Source organism: Elephantulus edwardii, unplaced genomic scaffold (assembly GCF_000299155.1).
Source record: "Elephantulus edwardii isolate Elephantulus edwardi_28Jun2011 unplaced genomic scaffold, EleEdw1.0 scaffold00026, whole genome shotgun sequence".
NCBI lineage: Eukaryota > Metazoa > Chordata > Mammalia > Macroscelidea > Macroscelididae > Elephantulus > Elephantulus edwardii.
In genome coordinates this window covers 5,048,687-5,071,126 of record NW_006399776.1, presented here as the reverse complement: position 1 = coordinate 5,071,126, position 22,440 = coordinate 5,048,687, and the positions used below count along the sequence as shown (strand labels likewise).

At 53.9% G+C, this 22,440-nt stretch overlaps 1 protein-coding gene across 1 annotated transcript in view; it reads right to left on the bottom strand.

The window, feature by feature from the left end:
• Positions 1-22,440, bottom strand: part of SPTBN5 (spectrin, beta, non-erythrocytic 5) — a 61,363-nt gene that overhangs the window by 16,791 nt on the left and 22,132 nt on the right. Inside the window, exons 17-48 of the mRNA XM_006883221.1 lie at positions 22,148-22,388; positions 21,870-22,009; positions 21,555-21,654; positions 20,563-20,733; positions 19,911-20,075; positions 19,155-19,369; positions 18,695-18,881; positions 18,269-18,469; positions 17,908-18,024; positions 16,682-16,839; positions 16,174-16,309; positions 15,775-15,920; positions 14,822-14,936; positions 14,612-14,722; positions 14,198-14,377; positions 12,883-13,086; positions 12,561-12,710; positions 11,908-12,012; positions 11,341-11,508; positions 10,687-10,836; positions 10,363-10,554; positions 10,107-10,193; positions 6,543-6,658; positions 6,355-6,469; positions 5,495-5,608; positions 5,127-5,248; positions 4,742-4,904; positions 4,330-4,518; positions 4,000-4,077; positions 2,964-3,136; positions 994-1,084; positions 707-853 (exon numbers count right to left, since the gene is read on the bottom strand). Of these exons, the coding sequence (XP_006883283.1) occupies positions 707-853; positions 994-1,084; positions 2,964-3,136; positions 4,000-4,077; positions 4,330-4,518; positions 4,742-4,904; positions 5,127-5,248; positions 5,495-5,608; positions 6,355-6,469; positions 6,543-6,658; positions 10,107-10,193; positions 10,363-10,554; positions 10,687-10,836; positions 11,341-11,508; positions 11,908-12,012; positions 12,561-12,710; positions 12,883-13,086; positions 14,198-14,377; positions 14,612-14,722; positions 14,822-14,936; positions 15,775-15,920; positions 16,174-16,309; positions 16,682-16,839; positions 17,908-18,024; positions 18,269-18,469; positions 18,695-18,881; positions 19,155-19,369; positions 19,911-20,075; positions 20,563-20,733; positions 21,555-21,654; positions 21,870-22,009; positions 22,148-22,388 (4,747 nt within the window). The remainder of the gene's footprint in view (positions 1-706; positions 854-993; positions 1,085-2,963; positions 3,137-3,999; positions 4,078-4,329; positions 4,519-4,741; positions 4,905-5,126; positions 5,249-5,494; positions 5,609-6,354; positions 6,470-6,542; positions 6,659-10,106; positions 10,194-10,362; positions 10,555-10,686; positions 10,837-11,340; positions 11,509-11,907; positions 12,013-12,560; positions 12,711-12,882; positions 13,087-14,197; positions 14,378-14,611; positions 14,723-14,821; positions 14,937-15,774; positions 15,921-16,173; positions 16,310-16,681; positions 16,840-17,907; positions 18,025-18,268; positions 18,470-18,694; positions 18,882-19,154; positions 19,370-19,910; positions 20,076-20,562; positions 20,734-21,554; positions 21,655-21,869; positions 22,010-22,147; positions 22,389-22,440) is intronic.

The following is a 22,440-nucleotide window of genomic DNA, read 5'->3' as shown; positions in this document are numbered from 1 at the left end:
TGTCAGAGACAGTGCGATTGGCTCAGGACAGAGCGGAGTTTAGGGCTGTTGTACATAGGGTCGCTATGAGTCGCAGGTGACTCGAGGGCACATAACAACAACATATGTTGAACTAAATAAGCTAGGCACAGAAGGACAATTCAGGCATCATCCCGTTTATATGAATGCTCTAGAAAAGATAGGTGTATAGAGACAGAATGGAGATTCATGGGCACCATGGGCTGGGAGGAGGGAGAACTAGGCGTGAGTGAGTGCTTCATAGGTGCTGAGTTTCTGCTTCATCTCAAAAACTCATTACTGTTGAGTCAGAACCAACTCATAACTGACTTTGTGTTGGATGTTTTAGTCTGTAAATTCCATGAGAGGAGACTGCCTATTTATGTCCCTTGGAGTCACTAATGGATTTGAGCAGATAGCAGTGATGGTTGCATGACTTTGTGGGTGTGATTAATGCCACTGAGCTTAAAATGGTTACAATGACAAATTTTGTCATGTTAAAAAAAGAAGTCTGGATCCCCATCTTCTGCCCAAAATATTGAAGTCACCATTATTGGAGACTGTACCCTGGGAAGCATTGCTTCACACCACATTTCTGCATGGTGTCTGCATACAAATGTACTCAGTGAGCAATGGCCACAGGGAATGGTGGGGGTGTCCCTTGCTCTGACCTGCAAGATTGCCTTGTGTCACCCCTCACTGGCCTCACCATCTGCAGCCTCTGCTTCTGGTGCACAGCTGAGTCCAGCTCGGCCTGGAGCTTCTGCTGCTTCTGCAATTGTGTCTGCACCGTGGCTGGATCCTGAAGATCCTCTTCCAGAACCACCTGGTTCTTCTTCCTCAGCCATGCAGTCACCTGGGCACACAGGGAAGATCAGGTTCTACTGCTTGGGACCCTTCCCTTTCCCTTAAACTCTGCCCCAGAGGAAAAGCGACCTCTCCTGGGAGTGACTTCTCTCTTCCCCTACCAGCTCCTGATTCTCAAGTAACTAGAACCTCATAGGACTCCTGCAGGAATGTCTGCAGCTTCCGAAGCTCCTCCAGCTGGTGGTGACAGGTCCCAGTTCGCTTCAGGAGTGCCTCTTTCCTGCCAGAAGGAGGGTGTCATGCTCTACTCACCAGTATCTGGTGCATGCGTATAACACACCACACACACACACACACACACACACACACACACACACACACACACACACACACACAGAGCCGTTTTTCTTAGGCATTAGTATGTTACAGCCTGATATTTCCTCTGAAATAGAGACACTGGTTGTTCAAATCCTGCAGCAGCTGCATAGGATAGGCAGTCTCCTCTAGTGCAATTTACAGCCTCTGAAAACCCACTGGAGGGTCAGCCATAGCTGACTTCACGGCAAGGCGTTCTCAGTGTCTTAAAAAAAAAATCAGGCACTGTTATTAGAGAGAAGCTTGAGCAGGTACCCCTAAATTTATACTATGTTTCTAGTTGTGAACTGAAATTGCACTGCCAGTTGATTCCAACTCATAGGAACCATATAGGACATAGAATAACTGGCCCAGTGTTCCCAAGACTGTAATCCTCAATGAAGCAGGTGGTCACAGCATTCTCCTGAAAAACAGTTGATGGGTTACAACCACCATCTTTTGGTTGGCATCTTTTTGATTTAACCACTACACCACTAGCAGGGTTCCTTACTTAATCATTTATATGCAAAGTACCGATATATTAAATACCTTGTCATATGCACAAAAATAAAATTAAAAACATTTGAAAATAAAAAAGAAGAGGTATTTTAATATTTTCTTTATGTCTCACATCCTCCCCATCCCTGCTCCCACGCTGGTGCGCCCACAGTCCCACTTCCACATGTTGACACGTCTATGGACCTTTGTCTCCCACTGGCTGGGCCACCAAAGAGTGTTGGGTCTAGGGGATGCAGACAGGTTTGAAGGAAAAGAAATTCCCTTTCAGTGGAAGATAGAAGCTTGTGAGGCATGGGGAGGGGCCCGTCAGGTGACCTGTGCTGAGGGACAGCTGGCCTGCTAGGAACCACCTATGGGACTGAAAGGAGAGGTTGTGTTGACAGAGACAAGTGGATCAACATTTGCCATTTGTCACCTCAAAGACCTCCCTGGGTAACTCAGGTGGGTTCACCTTCAGTGTGGATGGTCCCTGTGTCTGCAGGCACAGCACAGACAGACACTGTCAGGAGCCAGAAACATTGTGCGACGCAGCGGGCTGCCTCTGGAACCCAGTGTGTAGTCAATTTTGCCTTGACCTGAGTTTCTGAGCAAGGCATTCAAACCAGATGAGCTTTTATGAAAGAAAAAAGGTAGAATCTACTGTTTCATTAACTGTGCTAGTTCTGCATCTGTGGCTGAACTAGTTAAGACACGAAATCTGTCGGCTTGTTCATTTGTGCCAGGCACCATGCTCAGACCATCCCTCACTCACTGCTACTGGGCCAGACTCCTAGCTGACCCTTCAGTGGGCTTCTGAGGCTGTAAATTGCACTGGAAGAGACTGCCATCTTTCTCCTGAGAAACGGTGGGTTTGAACACTGTGCCTTTGTGTTGGCAACACAGCTCCTTACCACTAAGCCATTAGAACTGAGGGGGTCTTCTTTTCTAATCCTCACAACAACCCCAGGAGACGACCCCTAACCCTAACACCTTACTATGGAAGTGAGATTCAGACGTTGGGGACTGAGGCAAAGTCCCATCATCAATGGGCAGCAGTGGGATTAGGGGCCGTCTGACCTATGTCTCCCATTCAGTTATACTATTTTCTCTTAATTTTTCAGTATCCACCCAGAATACATAGAACTTTCATGAAAGTTCCCATGTGCTGTTTGAAGTCCCTAAAGGCTGACATTTGGGGGAAAGGCTTGTAAATGTGGGGCCAAGAGGCTGGACAAGAAAGGAAGAGCCAGATGTCTGGTGCCCACACCAACCCACCCACGCTCCCACACCCCTAAACCAAGAGCTACCTCAGAAGCATGGCCTGGAACCTGTCCAGGGCGCTCTGGGCCCCGCGGTGCCCTCCCTGGTGCAGATTGCGGGCTGTGACCTCCAGTGAGCTCATCTTTTCCGTCTGAGCCTCCAGGTCTCGTCTGAGCACCTTGAGCTTCCTCAGGAGGGTCTCCACGTTGGCCGAGGGATCCTGGCGGGAGTGGGAGAGTCTGACACTGGCCATGAGGGAGACATCCTCCCTCTCCCCATCCAGTTATCTGCTGTCCACCAAGAGGCAGCTCAGCCTTAGAGTGACTGCTCTGCCTCCTAAAACTACACCCCTCAAGCCCTAGAGGGGGTTCTCCAGCCTGTGTCTCCCTTTAGGGCAGTGATTCTCAATCAGGGTGGTTTTGGGGACAGGGTTCAAGGATCAGAATTTCCAGGGCAGGGGGAGTTTGTCATACCGCAACGGCCACCCTCTCTAAACTCCCAACACGTCAGTTTACATCAGCACAGGGAGGTCTGTTGTTGTTGGAGGCCATCCAGTCAATTCTGACTTTCTGCAACCCCAGTGGAGAGATTAGAACTGCCTTGAAGGGTTTCCCAGGCTGTGCCCTTTATGGGAGAGATTGCCCGGCCTTCTCTCGAGAAGCTGCCAGGCGCGCTCTAATAGTCAATCTCAGCGAGCACTCAACTCCTTTCACACTATTCTCTGGGGCCTCCCATTGGCCAGGCTCATCTTCCAAAAGGCTCAGGGTGGTGGTGGGGAAAGCAAATGCCTGGGTGTATGGGAAGTGAGGAGGATGGAGAGGAGGCTAGTGGGAGGAAGACGAGAATGGACGAGGGCCACATGCCTACTCGTGAAGTGCCCATGATTGCCCCTCAGCCTGGCACCATGCCCTCTGGAGGTGCTCCACCACCATTGGCCTCGGCTGGTGGGTAAGCGGCATACGGAGGAGCAGATGAGGGATGAAAGGCTCTTCCACTCAGGCCTGGGGCTCTCGGGCGGCACTGGCTGGTTGGATGCCTGGCACTGTTGTTGTGAATTCCTCCCCAATCCCACTAGGTACCTACCCCCAAGTCCTCACTGGCTAAGGAAGCTTCTTTGCTGCAGAGCCAACTTTCCATTTTCTCCACAGAGCTCAGGAATAGCTGGTGAGAACAGGAAAAGCAGGAGAAAGCAGAGGGGCCAATGGAGCCAAGAGGGGTGACCCTTCCAGTGGCTCAGGTGGGAGGCCCAGGGCCTGGCACAAGAGTTCACAGCACTCAGAGCAATCCTTGTGAGCTGAGGGGGGCTGAGAAGCCCTAGCGCAGAAGCATCTCTGGCTTTAGTTTTCGTCAGGAGCTTGCCCAGGTGTAGGTGAATGAGGGGCGGGGGTGAGGCTAGGGTTGAACTATGCCCACCTGCAGCTCCAGGGCCTGCTGCAGCTGATGCTGGTGCTCCTGCCAGGCCCCTTGCAGGCTGCTCAGCTCCTGTTCCAGCCCTGCCAGGCCCTGGTGGACATCAGAAGGGCACAGAGGCCCTGTGGCGAGTAGTTGCTGCCCAACACTTCGGGCCAGGCTGATGCTGTTTGTTCGAGACATCATCGCAGCCTGCAATGGGACTGTGATCAGATCCCTGGAGCTGAGCCTCCCAGGGGTGGAGGGTGCAGGCCCAGCAGGAAGGAGGAGAGGTTGCAAGATAGTCAGAGGAGTGGAATGGGAGAGGAGAAAGATGAGGTGGGAGATGAAGACAAAACCAGAGAACAAGCTGGGAGAGAGGCGGTGGAATGGACAGCAGGTGTGATCACAGGACAGGCCCTGGATATGCACTCGCCCTTCGCTCCTGGTGCTCCTCCAGCAGGCGCTGGGCCTCTGCGGTGCTGCCAGGCGGGCTTCCGGTGTCCATCTCAGCCCGCAGCCCCCGGGCCCAGGCCTGCAGTTCCTGCAGTGTTGCCTGGAGCATCTGCGCTTGGCGTGAGGTGTCCAGTAGCTCCTTCCTACCCACAAGAGCATCAGCTCTGTCCCCACTGCCACCAGTGTCTGTCCTGTCCCTTACCACTCACAGCCACACCCAGAGGGCCTGTGGGCTGGGGCCACAAGTCAGGTGGGTGACCATCCAGGCCATTACTTGAGGAGAAACCACAGGGGCCAGGGAGACACGTGGGGATTGATAGGGTGCTGGGGGGATAGTGAGGAAAGGAGACCCAAGGTAGCCTTACTGCTTCTGGGCCCTGCTCTGGAGCTGCCGCCAGCAGTCCATCACCTCCCGATGCTTGTCACGCAGGACGTGGGCTGCCCCCAGACTGCTCCGGCAGAGGCGGACTACCTTACACTCCAGGGGCTGTGGGGACAGTCGGAGGCTAGGACGGGGCAGGCCAGGCTCAGGGGGATCCCTGCTATAGGGGTTCTGGAGTGGGGGTACCCGGGGGGGTCTGGTTGGCCCTGTGTCCTTCCAGGTCCTCCAGGCCTGGATCCCCCTCCAGCCCCAGTCATGTCCTGAAGTGGGGGTGTCTAGAGGGGGCCTGGTTGGCCCCATGTCCATCCAAGTCCTCCGGGCCTGGATCCCCCTCCAGCCCCAGCCACACACCTCAAGCTGGGCGTCAATGAGGCCCATCTCCTGCTCCAGCTCCTGGTGTTTGCGCAGTAGCCTCTCCACACTTGCCACATCTGCCCCGTAGTCCAGGGCCTGGGCCAGGGTGCTCTGGGGAGGAGTGGGGCGGTGTCTGGCTTAACCTCTCCTCTCCTGCTCCTGCCTCTGTTTCCCCCTCGTGCAGAGCTGCAAGGCCTCAGGCTGGTGACAGCCTGCACTTGACTGTATGATCACTGCCCTTCACAGGTGTCGGTGTGGAAAGCCAGGGCCCAGCCCGGCTCCCACCCCTCGGTGCCATCTTCCTTCCTGCTACCTAAAGCAGGGCTTTGGCCCCAACCATGTGAAGCAGGATGATTCCTGGGAGCAGAATGGGGCTTGGCATTTCCTTGGAGGCAATGCGCTCACTCACAAGTGGTGCTTTCTCCTACGTTGTTCTGATTCTCATCCCTTTGGAAACTCAAGCAAAGAAGAGAGTGTCACAGGCAGACCAGGAGGAGGGAGAACAATGGAGACAGGATAGGAACACCCCTTATTCACCAAAGACTCTACAACTGTAAAGTTCTCATTTTGCCTTTGCCAGCTTCTCCCCTGTGCGTTTCTGGAGGATCCACATGGGGGTTCTGGGTGCCCAGGGACAGAAGGAAACTGAGGCACAAGCTCTGGATCCACAGCAGATTGAGGAGAAAGGGACCAGGGGACCAATTTCTGGGTCAGCATGGAGGGCGTTTCCATGGTTTTGAGCTAACCTCAGAGGGGCCCATCAGACCCTGGGAGAGTGAAAGGCCAGGAGACTGTTGGCAGCACTCCAGACTCAGAGTCTTTGCAAGCAGCAAACACCAGGACCCTTTCACTCCTACCTTCTCCACTATCCTCCTGATGATGTCGTCCAGCTCATGGGACAACGTGTGGATCTCCAGGGTCCCTTCCAGCTGCTGCTGGTACCGGAGCAGGTTGTCATGGAAACTATTCCATCTGGGGGCAAAGGGGAATGTAAGGCTGGCTGTGAAGTGGGCCCAGCTCTGCTGTATCCCCAGCTGACACTGGCCTGTTGTTGAGCTGGCTTCGTCGCTGGTACATGGTCTTGATCTGGTCGGGGTCCCGGATCTTGAGCTGCATTGATAAGTCATTGATTCTCCGAATGCAGGTGTCATCCACTCCATCCTGTGTGGGGAGGTGGAAAGTGGGCACTGCACCCCTCCCTCTAGGTCCCTCCTGTGCGCTGTGATTGGCACTTGAGGAGGGTGTTGTCCTGCTCGGGGCCCAGATGAGAAGCAGCATGTTTGGAGAACAGAGGAGGGCGATGAGGGCAGCTGCTTTCTCTACCTATTGGGTACTTGGGGTCACTTCATCCCAGTAGTGAGGACCAGGCTTCTGTCTGTAGCCCCAGAGTCACCTCTGAGACCAGAAACTGTTCCCAAGGTCAGGCTCAGCACAGGAGTGGAGGATGGACATACACTAACTGAAGCCTTTAAAGTTAAAATGCAATTTCAGATAAGAAAAACAAAGTGAGGGGTCAAATACAGTATCTCTCTTATGAGATTTGAGTGTCCCTGGCCAAGGCTCCTGTTGCTGTGACCCTAGTCCAAGCTTATAGGCACATGGGAAGAGTAGGCTGGCCAGTGTCCTGCTCCTAGTAAAAGCACTTGACATCTGTAAAGCCTGTTTACAATTCTCGAAGCGTTCTTGTGAAGTGTCTCAGACGCGGCAGCCAGGGAAGGCTGTTCCCTCCTTTTATGGACGCTACAGCGGAGCCCTGGGAGCTCTGGAGGTGCAGCCTGTAAGCAGTTGTGCTAACACAAAGGTGGCACCGCTCTGACAGTTTGAACCCACCCGAGAGTCCGCAGGAGAGAGATGGGAAATCTCTCCCGCTAATGAGTTGTTAAGTTGTTTTGGTTTTTTTTTTTAATGCAGAATTTTCTTTGTTATTGTCACTCTAGAATACCTTGCCTTCAGACCTTCGTACCTGCCCACTTCCTTTATCCCCTTCCTTCCAACTTCAAGCTTTTACGCATCTTTCAGGTTTTAGCACACAGGCTAGCTTTTTGCCCAACTTTGACAGTCAAGAGAGCAAAAATGGCTCATGTTTCTGTTCTTTCCAACTGGGTGTGATGAGTTGGTTTTGAGAGCTTGTTTAGAGGTTCTAGCAGGGGAGCCCAGCTTACTCATATACCCTTGACCAAACGATGGTCTTCTATTGGAGATGGTCATCTTCTTCAACCGGGTGCTTAGCTTTCAGAGGGACGCACATGGATTGTTGAGAGAGGAAGGGAACACCTGCCTAGCCAGTCAGATCAGCCCAATCAACCCTTACAATCAATCAGATGACAGATGTCGCAGCCAGATCACCCTCACATCCTGAGTTGGTTTTGACTCAATGAGTTTTGACAGATTCCAGAGAGTTAACACAATTTGTGGCAGAGCCAGGAGGCAAAGCTAGCTGTTTGAAAAGTCTAGGACTGTCTACTATAAGATTTCTTTCCCATTCTGGTCTGTGAGGTTTCCCTCTTAGCAGTGGACATCTTAGATATAAGAACTGCAGCATTGTAACAACCATATGCACTGATACCAGTGCACCGAGGCTCACACGTTTGGTCTCTAACCCTGCTTGTGAACACATCTGTCATTTTTCTTTCTCCTATGCCATGTAAGATAGATTCTAAGTGTGTATGTGTGTGGAGAGGGAAGAGAAGTGGAGGTAAGAGGAATATGCTGAAATAGTATCACAAAAGGAATGCTTTGAGCAGTTTTTATTTAAGCCTCAACCATTAGGAGCCCAAGGGAGGTCTGGTGGCCTAGTGGGTAAGGAGTTGCACTGCCAACCCAAAGGCAGGTAGTTCAAATCCACCAGATGCTCTAAGGGAGAAAGACAGGCAATCTCCCCTGCCACTGAAAACCCACTAGAGGGTCTGCTGTGAGTCGGTTTTGACTTGACACTTCATAATGAACAACTACTAGTAGGAGCCCTAGTGGTGTTGTGTTTAAAGCACTAAGCTAGTAACCAGAAGGTCAGTGTTTCAGATTCACCAGCTACTTGTGTAAGCATTTATAGCCGGGGAAGCCCTAGGACAGTTCTGCTCTGTCCTGCAGAGGGAGATACTCCATTCCAACCATAATTTTCCTACATCCCACCTCCAACTTCCTATTAATAAGTACCAACTCAGGGGAAGTTGCAAAAGTAATAGAGAGCTGCCCTGCACTGGTTCTCTAGCTTGTCCCAAAGCCATTTGTGACATGAAACGATTGCTGTGGCTCAGTGCTGTCTAGCTGGCTGTGTCATGCACCCGACAGAGGGAAACGCTGCCTGGTTCTCTGGCATCCTCACAATCGCTGCTGTGCATAAACTCTGTGCTGCAGCCACTGTGGTAAGCCACCTCCTGGACAGTCTTCCTCTTTTCTCCTGACCTTTCCAAGAATGATATAATTTTCCAAGGACTGACCCCTCCTGATCATATGCTCAAAGCATGTGAGACAATGCCTCACCACTCACGCTTCTAAGGAACACTCTGGCTGCACTTTCAAGATTGATTGCTTTGGGTTTTGGCAGTCCAAGGTACAGTCAATATTCTGCACCAGCACCTCATTTCAAAGGCATCACTTCTCCTTCAGGCTTCTTTATTCACCATCCAGCTTTCACAGGCAGATTAAGAGACTGAACACACTGTTGTTTGGGTCAGGTGCACTTTAGCCCTTAAAGGCACGGTATATGACCATAGCATGACATCGTGTGTATGAATGCAGTATAATATTTAAGGGAGCGCTGGTGGCTTAGGGGTGGGGAGGTAGGCTGCCAACCTAAATGCACACTTTCAAACCCACCAGCTGCTCTGTGGGAGAAAGATGGGCAGTCTCCTCTTACATGACTTGCTACCTCCAAACACCCACTGGAGGGTCAGCTATGAGTTGGATCTAACTCAGCAGGACATAACAACAATGTATTATTCAAACAGAAAATTGTACTCTCTTGAGCAGCACATATACTCAAATTGAAACAATACAGAGAAGATTTGCATAGTCCCTGCACAAGGATGACATGCAAATTTGTGAAGCACTTAATATTTTAAATATTAAGTATTTTTAAAAAACCCTGGAAAATTGACATTAGGGAGGTAGTACCAACTAGATTATAGACTTTATTCAGAGTCAATCCCTTTTCACTATGTGTTCCTCTCTCTCTCTGTATACGTGTTTAGGGACATGGCTCTGTACAGCTTTATCACATGGATAGATTGTGTGACCTCCACACATCAGCATCACCTTGCCCAGGAGGCAGGCACTACAAAGATGAACAAAGGCTTGCCTCAGCGTGTGCAGGTGGCGTGTGGCACCGACAGGTGAACCCAGTGTAGGTTCAGAACCACGCTCTCTCATCCCCCGCTTCCCTGGTCTCTGACCCTGTAGGTAGTGGAACTGCCCCACAGGGCTTCTGAGTCTGCAAATCTTCCAGAAGCTGACCATCACATTGTTCTCTTGCCAATCAACTGGTAGATTTCAATGACCAATCAAGTGCTTAACCACTGTGCCACTAGGGCTCCTTGCTCCCTCACTGCTTGAGTGTATTTCCGAACTGGGGACTCCACGGCCGACCTCTCCCTGGGCAGGGCCCCCTTACCTTGGCCAAGGCTCCTCGGAGCTGCCTGTGGAGCTGTAAGCAGTGCTCCAGGCCCCGGCCCAGGTCTCTGCAGCTCAGCATCTCCTCCTATAGAGACCAAGGCACTTGGAGACACCAGCCCCTTGGCACCCAGGGGCCGGGGCTCTGTGGAGTTTTGGGGGGACTTCCTGAAGAAGAGATATAGGCCCGGGGGTCTCCTTCTGATGTTCTTCTCAGCCCAGCCACCCTGCCTTGTCCCTGGCCAGCAGGCCTCCACCTTCTCTTGGATCCAGGCCTCTGCACGGTCGACTCTCTGCAGAAACTCCTGGAAGTGCTGCTTGTCCTTCAGGTCCTGGCCCCGGAGCACCACTGCCTGCCTCAGCTTGTCCCAGTGCTCCTGCAGTGCCTGCAGCCTCTGTGAGATCTCTCCTGGGCGAGGGCTGCTCTGTGCCAGGAGAGCCTCGCCCTTCTACAGAGAGGGGACAGGGGCAGATCACGCCTGTCATTCTTCTTGCTCTTCTGCCATCACAGGCTCCCTCTTCCTGTTACCTTCCCCCTGATCACCTGGAATTCAGAAGCAGGGGGACGGCCTGGCTGTTACCTTGGCAACCGAGGTTATGACCTCCTCAAGGGCCTTGACCTCAGCCTCCAAGGCCCAGTGTTTCTGCAGGTGTATCCGCTTAGCTGTCAGACTCCCTGGAAGGACAGGCTCTTTCAGCTGCTGGACCCGCTCCTGGATCCAGCCCTCGGCCTGTGGGGTGGTGGGACATGGATACTGTGAGGCTCAGTAGTGACTCAGTCCACAGAAACCCTAGGCCTGCCTCCCAGCCATGACCAAGTAGCCAAATACTGCCCTCAGGGGTGGGGGTGGGGTGACTCCAGACACATGAGAATCATTGGTTTTAGTCTAGGAAGACACTGCCCAGACCTCAGTGGTCTTCAACCCAGGAAGTGGCTGACATTGGCCTGGATGAGGTCATGTGGAGGGTGCCCTAGTCCTGGTGGTCCTGACTACTCAGTTCCATTCCTGCAGCTCTTTGATGACTTTTCCTAGGCTGGAAAAGGAAAAGTCTTCACACCTGGGGTCTGAAAACCAGGCCCACCTCAGCCTCTGAAAAGCCATTGACCTCTTCAAGGACGGGCTTTCTTATCACACGTTGTGGTGAGCCCCTCGTGGGGGTGAAGGGCATGGGAAAGGTAAAATGTGGCTTAATAGGGAGACCCTAGGGAGACCCCGGGGTGAATGCCCTTTGACCTGGGTCACAGCCCTGGTGAAGTCAGCCGTCAGCAGGGCGGTGTGCAGGGCATGTCGCCGGCCCTCTGCCAGGTCCTTCACCCGAGCCCGTCGCTCCAGCACTGTGCTCAGTAAGGCCTGCACCCTCGGGCCCCGGAGCACCTTCGCCTGCTCGCACACAGCCTCTGTCTGCGGGGTTGGGACACAGAGTATGGGTCTGTGCTGTTGGGGGGCTGGCCCACTGCACCCAGAACCCTTTCTGTGGGGGTCTTGAAGCTTCTCCCTCCACTCTGCAATACTCAGGCTGAAGCTACCAGTGCCAGTCAGAACCACGCAGCTCCCCACAGCCATGTGAGCTAGCAGCCCCAGAGCCCTCTGCAGTCTCCCCAGTGTGGCCCACCCCACCCGGGTGCTGCCTAGTCACTGATCCCAGTAAAGCCCCCCAAAATCCACAGTGCTGCTCCCAATAAGCAATGCTTCTGTGTGTGCACCGCACTCCAAGTCCCCTATAGAGTCTACATTCCCCCAAAGTGTCTGAACTTGCTTCAACCCCTCTAGACTATGCCCTGAACTCTCCAAGCCCATTACCTTCTTATCCTGGGCAGTCAGAATCTTCTGAAAGACCTCATGCTTTCGTATCAATTGCTCCACCTCTTCTACTGAGCTCCCCAGGGAACTGGCTTTCAGGGACACCTGGATAGGCCCCAGAAGAGTCAAAGAGAGTCAGAAGCCTGACTCTGTAGGACGCAGCAAATGGCCACCAAGGACATGCAAATGGCCAAGCTCTCCATCTGCAGCCTGTGCTGAAGCAGGGTCCTGGGCTCTCTGAGAGAGGTAAGGTTCTGGGGTGAAGGCTAAGGTGGGCTCTGGGCATGCAGTGGGGGTTGAGGTGGGAACTAGCATGGGGTGGGGGGAGGAGGAGCTGAGAGGAAGAACAGCACTGTGGACTGAAGGATTGAAACACCTCGACATCTGACAACCTAACCTTCCACAGATCCTGCAGGGCTCAGCGGGGGAGGAGGGGAGGAGGAGATCCTGACGGGCTATGGATGCTGGGAGGTTCAGGTGCCCCTGTGGCCATCTGGGAAGTCTAACTCTTGATGCTCCATGTTTTTAAAAAAAAGAAATCCAGAGACTCAGGAAGCAAAGCAAAGGACAAGGGAGGGGAGAGAGGAAAGACAGGAAACCCTGGGGTGTGTGTGTGTGTGTGTGTGTGTGTGTGTGTGTGTGAGGGAACCTGCCTCTTGGGCCTGGAGGGTCCTGTCCAGGTGGCCACACTCTCTGAAGAAGCACTGCTCTCGGTGCATGGCCTGCAGCGTCTCTCGCTTCTGCTCCCAGGCCTGGAACAGCTGCTCCCGTGTGTCCTGCAAGGCTTGCAGCCTCTCCTGCACCTGGGGGTGAGCACAGAGAGTGGGCTGGGGTGAGCAGCGAGAACAAGCCAGGAATGTGGTCCTGAGGACAGCCTGTGGGAAGAGGCTGGCCTGGCACTGCGGGGTGGGGTGGGAAGCGATCAGGCACAGGCTCAGTCACGGTAGGCTGGGGAGCACCAGACAGGGGGCCCACCTCCTTGGTGGATGGGCTTGCAGTTAGAAGCATCTGCTGGCCCAGCTGAGTGGCCCGCTGGTACAGCTCCTCCTGGACCTCCAGCTTGGCCCGAAGCTGTTGGTGGGTACTGAGCTTTAGGGGATTACACCTGGAGTCCTGGGGTGTCACTTCTCCCCGTATTTCCTGCTGCATGCTGGCTGCCCAGGAGGCATATTCCTGAACCTGACCCCAAGGAGACCAAGAGAGAGCAAGGTCAGGGCTGTGCGGGTGGCAGGGAACCAGAGACGGAGGTACAACCACAGGCAGCATAAGCCCACTCTCATGGGGCTGCTCTAAGCTTTCTCATGTCAGAGCCTTGGGTACCCCTTATATGACCTTATAACCTTCTGTTATGTCCATTCCCAAGGAGCATATCTTCAGGTTCACTAAACCACCATGTGCAATCCCATCCCCTTTTCCCTGAGAACATTCTCATCAAGCCTCATCTCCGCCCTTCGCTCTCGCTGCCCCTCCTGCCCAGAACTTCTCCTTCCTTCTCACCTCTCCAAACTTACCCATTTCTCAAAGGCCAAGACCATCTCTGCTTCCTAAAGCCTTCCGTGGCAACTTAATGTCCCACTGTTTTTCCTGCCCACTGAGTATCAAACTGACACTTAGGCATGACTGGTTGATTCACGTTGAATCACTCACACACTCTTAGAAGTGGAGAGTCTTTGACCTGTGTCCATTGTGAAGACGAAGGTTGAACAACATTTTGTGTGTGAGTTTTAAAAATTCTAAGTGCTCAACCAATAAAGAGGAACAACTGAGGGCTAAGTGCTTTGCTTAAGTGCACACTGCTAGAAAAGTAGAAGAGTTGGGGACTTTGCATTGTTATTGTTTGTGTGTCCTGGTCTACCAATTACCAGGCCATGAGACTCCAGAGGCAGCCCAGGGCCAGGACCCAGAGAACCTGAATCCGACTCTCTTGGGTATTAAGCTCTCCTCTCAGCTAGGTAAGCTCTGTGAGGGCAGCTATCCTTTTATTACTTCTTTGTCACCCTCCTCTTTCCATCACAGCTCCTAGCAGAGCCTAACATGAATGTTAAACAGATGCTGGCAGGTCCAGAGGCCATTGACTGAAATATCTGGAGGGGGAATCTAGGTCTCCAGTGACAGACCTGCCAATTCTTACTCCATAGTCCCCACTGGCCCCAGGATGACTGTCCTGTCACCAATGGGCTGGCACTACTATGTCCCATGTGCCAGGCCCTCTGACCAACCACATGGACGTCCAGACATGCACATGCTCGCATGCACACATACACACACGTGCTGGGGGGAAGGGCCTCACCGCTATGTGGAAACGGGCCAGGAGACACGCCTGCTGTAGCTGGGCCCGGCGCTGCTCTACCTGCAGCTGCAGGGCCTCCCAAGCCTGTACCACAGCTCGCTGTCTTGGCTGCACAGCGTTGGCCTGAATCCCAGGATACAATGTCTGCACTCTATCTGCTGTCTTCAGTAGCTCCTGCACCTGAGGGTCAGAAGAGAGCAAAGCACAGTGTCCTCCCTGAGGCCAGGGGCTGACCATGCCACAGACAAAGCCCTTGTCTGAGTACCCGAGCTCAGTAGGGAAACCCAGGTCCTGCTATGCACAATAGGTCCAACTAGAGACCCCAGAAAGTGTGGGGGATCTAGAGGAGCAGATGCGGTAGGTCTGAGAGGCCTGTAGGGCCCAAGTGGGAAAGGCTGGCAGAGCTGGGCTCACCTGCAGCTTGGTGCTCGTGAGTTCATGCTCCAGGCACTCAAGTCCCCTCAGCTGGGCCTCCACCCCATGCAGGTTGCCAGATACATCGTCTGAGAAGCTCATAGCTTTCTCCTGAGGAGGGAAAATGCCCAAGAGACAAGGAGATGAGGCTGGACTTCTGAGCATGGGCGGCTGCCCTGCAAGGATGCTCTCCCTCCCCTCCCCTCTCACCTGGATCCAGATGAGCATGTCTGACAGATCAACATGAACTTTGAGGGTGATCTCAGCATCTTGGAGCAAACGGCCCCGAGCCTGGGTCAGCTCCCTCAGCTCCAACCAGGCAGCCCTAAACCAGCAAGAGGCCAGATTTGGTCTGTCAGCCCATCTCCTTCCTGGATGTGTCTAAGACTTGGTTAAAGGTCCTGAATACGCCTACTCTTTGCCCTAACTTTCCCCCATCTTTGAGCCAACCTGCAAACTAGCCTTCTATGAGGCTGCCAGTCTTTCTGTGTTTGGGAGGAATTTGCCATTTCCCTCCTGCAATAAAGCTCAGCAAGTCACTGCTATTTATACTTTGTGACACTCCTTACATCTGTGTGTTTGATGCCCAGTACTCCAAGTAGACTCCAGTTAAATGGTGTACACGTCAAAGGTAGAGTCTGCATCTCACTCACCATTAATCATTCACTTAGCAACCTTTCACTGAGCTCCTAAGACTTACACACTGGACCAGACTCTGTGCCAGAGGTTATGAGTAAATTGTGATCTTGCTGCCTGGGGTGGAAGCATACAGCTTGTGGGCAGCTAGCAAGGTAAGGTCTATGACACAGGTAAGCCTGGAAGCCTTAGGAGCTCGTAGTAGGGGCCTTGGTCCTAGCCAGGCAGACTCTTCCTAGAGCTGTTCACCTGAGGTCAGGAAGCCAGGGCGCCTAGGGAAGTGACCCCGAGGTGTTGGCTGTGGGTTGAACTCTCTGACCTGTACACCCAGCTTCACCTTCTGTCCCAGGCCACAGCCATGTGGGGCTGGCTCAGTCCTCTGAGAGCCAGTCCACTGGTTACCTCGTGGACAGGCAGAGCCAGTGTGACTCTCAGAGCCTGGCCACCTTCTCTTAATGCCTCAGAACCTCCCTGCCTGGCACTGTGCCTTAAATCCATGCCCCTGACCTGGACTTCTGGGTACTCACTGTAGGTCCTGCCTCCTCTGATGAATCCTGGGGACAATACTGGGACCAGCCTCCAGCAGGCTGTCTGCCAGCTGCAAGCAGGTTGCCACCTGTTGTCTACCCATCTCCAACTGGTGCTGAAACTTTGCAAAATTGATCTGGAGGTGCTGAGGAGAAGAGAGGAGTGGATGACAGGTGGATCCCGGCTAGTGAGGCAGGCAGCAGTTGGGGAAGCTAGAAACCTCAGTGAGTGAGAGACTCGGGAAGACCTTCCACAGACGAGAGGGGAGCACAGGGGCCAGTGTTTCTTCAGCCAGGACTGAGGACTCCCACCTCCCTTTGCTCCATACAGCCCAGCCTGGGCCAGCCCCCCACCCCACAACTTTCTGTCTCAGGACTGTCTTTTAGCCCTTTCCTCACTCGGACGTGTTCGTAGTCCTCTCCAGGGCTTTCTTCTGTCCTGGCCACGTGCTGCTGACCAGCCAGCCAGTTCTGTAATTCCTCGGCTTCCCTCATAAACTCGTGCCGCCTCATGGTCCTTTCCAGCTCCTGGTCCCTGCAGTAACACCCGTGGTTCCCTAGAAGTTAGCTTGCCCACAGGGACCCAACCAAAGAGGGGGTTACCTGAAGGATGAGACTCTTCATGGGTTTTTGCGCAAGCTTGCAGCTCTGGTTCGGGGAGACACAGGGAGGTGAGTATGGGTGGCTGGTGAGGGCTTTCGATGTGGGGAAGGGACAGATGACTGGAGTAGGGAGATCTGGGCTCCTGCCCAGTAGGCCTTCATTGAGAAGTACATGGAGAGAGATACATAATGCACAAGGACTCATCCCTCTTCTGACACATCTCTGTGGGCCTGGGTCATTGGTTTCTTTTCAGGCCAGGGGTAACACCTGGTACCTGGTGACGACATGTTGCAATGACCCTCACCGAGTGGTTGCCAGCTTCTGCAATGCCTGCAGCTGCTTCCGGAGCCTCGCCTGCATCATGCCTGGCTTCTCAGGGGCCTTAAGGCCACTCAGGGTTTGGGCCCTCTGATCAAGCTCCTCCATGAAGCTCCAATAAAGAGCCAGTTCCTGCTGTAGGGCCTGCCAGCGTATATAACAATGACCCAGGCTCAGACTGGGTGACTGCCCTTCATCATCATTCATCAGTCCACCCACCTACAGTCACCTCTCACCCATTCATCTGCTCCACACACACTCACCTATTCATTCTCTCACCTTCTCATGCACTTAGCCGTATAGTCACTCATCCATCTACACATCGATCCACCCATCAATTCACTGACTTATCCACCCACCCACTAATTTATCTATTCATTCAATACTCAATATTGATGAAGCAATTACTCCTTTAAAAGTAAAGATGTGGTCTGTTCCCACAGAGAAATTATTTATCAGGGAAGGGTGAGCGGTGGGTAATTTGAGCCAATAAAGGAGAGGAACAAGAGGCATTCTATTGTACTCCAAAATCAAAGCATAACAGATGGGTAGTGTTAATTAAGCTGCCCTGTAATAACTGGACAATGAAGATCCAGGAGATGAGGCCATATGACTCACTGAAGGTCTTCACCCCCAGGAACCACTGACCACTGAGGCCATGTTGGACAAACGTCCAGACACGAGAACACTTTGGCGAAATCAAGAAACTGGTCTGCTGTGTGGTCCAAGCTTTGCCTCCTTGTAGTTTCGATTCCAGGAATGAGGCAGGAGGACTTTAGGACTCTCTTCCTCTAATCAGAAGATGCTATGGAAAAAGGTAGGCTTCCAGAAGGGTCATTGGTTAACTCAAAAGGTGATGGAAGAATCTGTCTAAGACAGTGAGAGGAACAGAGAAGATGATCCCAAGAGGGCAGAAGAGAGATGGAGGAAGGATTAGAGGTAACAGAGAAGTTCAGATGCCACAGGAAGAGGCAAGGACAGTAAAGAGGCTAAAGTGGGGAGAATGTTGTCTTAAATCACAGTGCCTGGGGTTGGCTCTGAAGAAGGTGAGTGCGGGGAGTGAGGAGAAGAAGCTGCATGATTTGGGTGGGTGATGGTGATGGATCTCACTGGGTTTTTAGGTAAAAAGAGCACAGCTCTGGGCCCCCTTGGGAACGTGAGCGGGCCTTTGTCACTCAGGTCAGATGGGGCAGATGGCTCAGGGTGTGGTACCTGGTGCATCCTGATGAGACTGAAGGTGGCAGCTTCGTCTCCACCGTAGTACTGACTGCTCACCAGGGGCCACTTCTTCTCCATCCAGCCCTCCAGCTCTGACACATCCAGATAATACTGCCAAGAAGGTTTCCACGTCACCTGGGTCATCTCAGACAGGACCCTCATCACAGCTTGGGGCTATCATGCTGCTGTTCCCAAGCAATCAACACAAAGGGGCTACTACCCCTTGGAGAGGCCAGCTGGCTCCTGACTGAGTTTATGTACTGAACTACCTCCTGAGAGCTCCAGGTCCCCTTGCCCCTTCACCCACAGAGCCTGCCCTGATGTTTGCCCTGGCCCCTGGCTCTCTCCATCCTACCTTCTGAGAGGCAACAGCCTGCTCCAGGCACTGGGCCCGTGTGGCACACGCCTGCTCCAGCTCTGCCCAGCGCCTTTCCAGCTCCTGACATTGCTCTCTGATGTGCTGGGCTTGGGGGTGCCCTGAGGCTGTGAGGCTCTTTCCAGAGTCCAGCACCCGCTGCATCTGCCCCTGGTGGGCTTTCACCAGAGCCTGGAGCACCTGCCAGCAGAATGAGAGGTTGCCACCTCAGGGGTACCCTTGCGGCCTCAGGGGTACCCTTGATTACCGGTGCCTGGGCCGGAGCCGTAGATGTGTCTGCAGGCTCCAGTCATGGCAAAACCCCTCAGAGCAGAGGCTTGGAAATCAGAACAATCAGATGCAGAGGCTTAGAGCCCAGAGCACCCTGAGAGGAGGTGGAGAGAGAGTGAACGAGGGCACTCCTACCTTGTGCTTGTAGCCAAGGCTTTGGGCACCATCCAGGCACTTGGTGTCGCTGGTGGAGCTGGCACTGGGCATGTGCTCAGCCACCCAGGTGAGCTCCAGGCTACTCAGGTGCAGGAACTGGTGCAGCTCAACCGAGGCCTGCAGCTGCAGGTGCTGAGCGGTGAGGCGCTCCTGCAGGGACCTGAGCCTGGGTGGAAGGAGACAAGGTGGGAGAGCTTGAGAACTGAGTGAAGACCATATTCTCCCCCACCTGGGGCTCAAGAGGTGAGAGAACTGAGGAAAAGCCTCATCTGATGAGAAGGGGGTAGCCTGACAACCCAGGGCCCCACCTCCCATCCAGATGTCCCGCCTGACTTCAGAATGGGGTCTCTGCCCTTTTGACCCCAGGAATGACAGGGGCAAGGGACATGCGGCTGGGTGAAGATGGAGAAAGCAGGCTGGCAGAATGTCAGGGCCCCACCTCTGGACGTACTCCTGGGTCTCCTCTATGAAGCTCTGGGAACCGGGCACACAGTGGGCCTGGGAGACGAGGGCAGCCATCTTGCCAGCCAGAACCTGGCTCTCATCCTGCAGCTGGTGGTGCTGCTTCTGCAGCTTCTGGCTTGAGCACAGGTCGTGCCCCAGTCCTGAAATCTGCAAAGTCCCTTCAAGCCACTCCATCTTCTCCTTGATCTCCTGGGAAGGAGTACCGGAGGCCGCATGAGAAGACAGTTGTTAGGTGCTGTCAAGTCGACTACGACTCACAGCAACTCGTGACAACAGATCTGAGTCTTGTCCAACCCTGCACCATCCTGATGATCTGTGATATGCTCGAGCCCAGTGGGTGTTTGGACTCTGCCTGTCCACCTGGCCAGAAGCCACAACATCTGAGACTTTGGCACCATAAGCACATCAGATGTACCAGTTGAAGACCTCTGTCCCATCATTGCCAACATGTGACCAGGGGCTCCCAAACCTTCTCCCAGAGACTCCTGAAGGTCTCTGTCCCCTCATCCAAAGTGTTGACCACATGTAGGGCACATAAGGGACAGTCATGCAACTGTGGTGAAGCCACGCTTAACTTGCTGCAGGCCAGAGACCCCTAAGGGCTGAGGGCATTCCCACGCACTCCAGAGTAAGCAGACCACCCAAATTCCTCTTCTTGCCTGTCTCACGCTGCCCCAGCCCAGCCTCTGCTTCCCTCCTCCCTCTGCCTGCATCCCTCAGCTGACCTGACCTGTAGCACCCCCAGCAGCTGCTCCTGCTGTCTGGCCCAGTGGAGCTTGTCCACATGCTCTGCCGTCTTGCGGTTTACTTCCTCCCACTTGCTACTCAGACCCTGAAGCCTGGCCTGCACGTCCTCCGGGGTGAGGAGCCCACTGCTCAACAGCTCTCTCCCAACCTGCAGTAGAGACAAAGGCCCAGGGAGGCTTGCAGAGCTGCTGGTGCTGCTGCGGTTGCTCACCGCAGGCTGGGCTCACATGGCAGAGGTGGAGGCAGCTGGCTACAGGCTGTGTTCCACAGGCTTCCTGGACTCAAGCTGTTCAACACGGCCCTGGATCTGTGGTCAGAGTCCAAGGGCTTTGCTCAGATTCTGCAAGTTAAAGCAGCATAAGCTGCTTGATGGTTGGGAAGATCTCTGCTCTGTGGGGGTTACAGGGTCTGGAACTTGCCCTGGAGAGCTGAGGGGAAGGATGACAGCACCTTTCAGGCCTGGCTTGGGTCCCAAGGCAGGGACATGGGCAGCTGTGTGACAGAGGGACCTGAGGGACCCTAACTTCACAGTCACTGAGGGTAATTCTTCCTGAGTGGATCCCGAGGATGTATATGCAGTTTGATTAGAAATACAAAGATGAGCAGACCCAGCATGCTCTGTCCAGAGCCCCTACCTGCTGCAGGTCCTCCACACGCCTGTTCACGGCCAGCAGCTCACTCTCTGCAGCTTTGTGCTGTCTGAGCCTCCGCAGGACGTTCCTGGGCTCTTGAGTGGGTTCCTCTATTGCCATCAGCTCCTTCTCCTCCATCCACAGCATGAGCTCTGCCACCGCCTGCTTCCATTCCTGTCCACGAACGGGAGCGGGCTGCACAGCCTGGGAGTGAGGCTGGCCCCAAAGCTTTAACCAGCAGCATTCTATGCCCCCTCGATCCTCGCCACATGGCAGAGAACAAGGCCTCGAGCAAATATTGGGGTCCAAAAGAGGGAGGGCTATGGTTACTGTTCCCCAGATGGCTAAGAGAAATCCAAGAGATCAGGAGGGCAGAGGTCTCCAAGAAAACATTAAGAGGAGGCCCAGAAATCAGACAGAGGCCTCACAGTGCCGTGTGCAGAGCTGAGGGACCCCTGGCTGAGTCCCCACTATCCTGGCCACATTGAGTCCAGTAGGGACCATATTGCTATCACCACAGGCTCTACAGTGGCTGGCCCAGCTCTGTGTACCTGTCAGTGCTGAAGAGACCTGACAGAGCCAAGGGTCTGCAGCTGGTATCCCTGACCCATGCAAGAGTCTAAAATATGCCCAGAGAGGATGGAGTAAGGGAATAACTTTCTGAGGGATAGTGTGGGGGTTAGACCTGCACTTTTGCCCCACACTGCCTCTGAGAGTAGAGCCCATTGTCTCAGTTTTCTTCAGCACATAATTAAGAAATGAAGGCATGTGATTCAAACCCATCAGCTGCTCTGTGGGCAAAGGATGGGCAAATCTCCTCCTTCTGCCTCTGAAAACCTGCTGCAAGGTCAGCTATGGGTCAGTTTGAACTTGACAGCATACAGCAACAATAACAACAATGCCTACTTCAAAAGGCATTCTGTTGATGACACAAAGCATGAAAAATGCCCCATACAGTTCCACTGCTGTTAGCGCTGCAGCAGTGTCTGAAGTACCTGGAGGTGGAGGGAAGCCACCAACTGCCTCCTCCTCTGTCCACTCCTTTCCTGGACCCTGATCCACTGAACCCGGACACTCTGAAGCTGCTCTCTGATCCTGCAGGGTGGAGGAGGTGGAGATGGGGGTGAGAGTGAGGCCTCCACTCTGCTTGATGTCCACCTTAAGGTTAGGACCCAGCATGAGAGACACCCTCTGCTCCCCTCTCCCTGCCACACTCAGGCTCAGTGGAGCTCTCAGAAGCCTCAGGTCACATATGTACAAGCTGACAGTGAGAGGAGGCAGGTGCTGGCAGGACCAAGGCCTGGACTCACGCGTGTGCTGCACAGTGCTGGCTTTGAAGCAGCATCTCACCACGTGCCCGCAGAGCTTCTGCGCGACGGCCCAGGGTGCCCAGGAGCCACTCAAACTCATGGTGGCGCCGTAGCAGGCTCTGAGCCTCCCTCACATCTTCCTGGTGGTGCAGAAACCTGTGGTTATCTTGGGAGGATGGGAGTGGGTACCATCTCACCCACTGCTGGCCCAGGGGCCTCCTGCCTGGCCTAGAGATGGGCCCCTCCATTGTTGGAGGAGCAGCACTCTAGCTCCGTACCCCGAGGGGGCTCCGCTGTAGGAAGGTCTCATGGTTGGCACAAGTGGCAGTGAAACGATCTGCTTCTTTGTTAAATCTCTGCAGCTCCAGCCCCTCCTGCAATCGCCGCTGTCGCTGTTCCCAGGTAGCCTCCAGCACCCTACTTTGCTCGCCCAGGAGCCCCAGCGCACTGGCCACTTCTTGGGACCGTGCGGAGCCCAAGGCTGCCATGTGTTGGCCTGGGGGATCCAGCTGATGCAGCCTGTGCAGAACAACAGTCGAAGGTCAAACCCCACCAGTTCTACTTATCAACC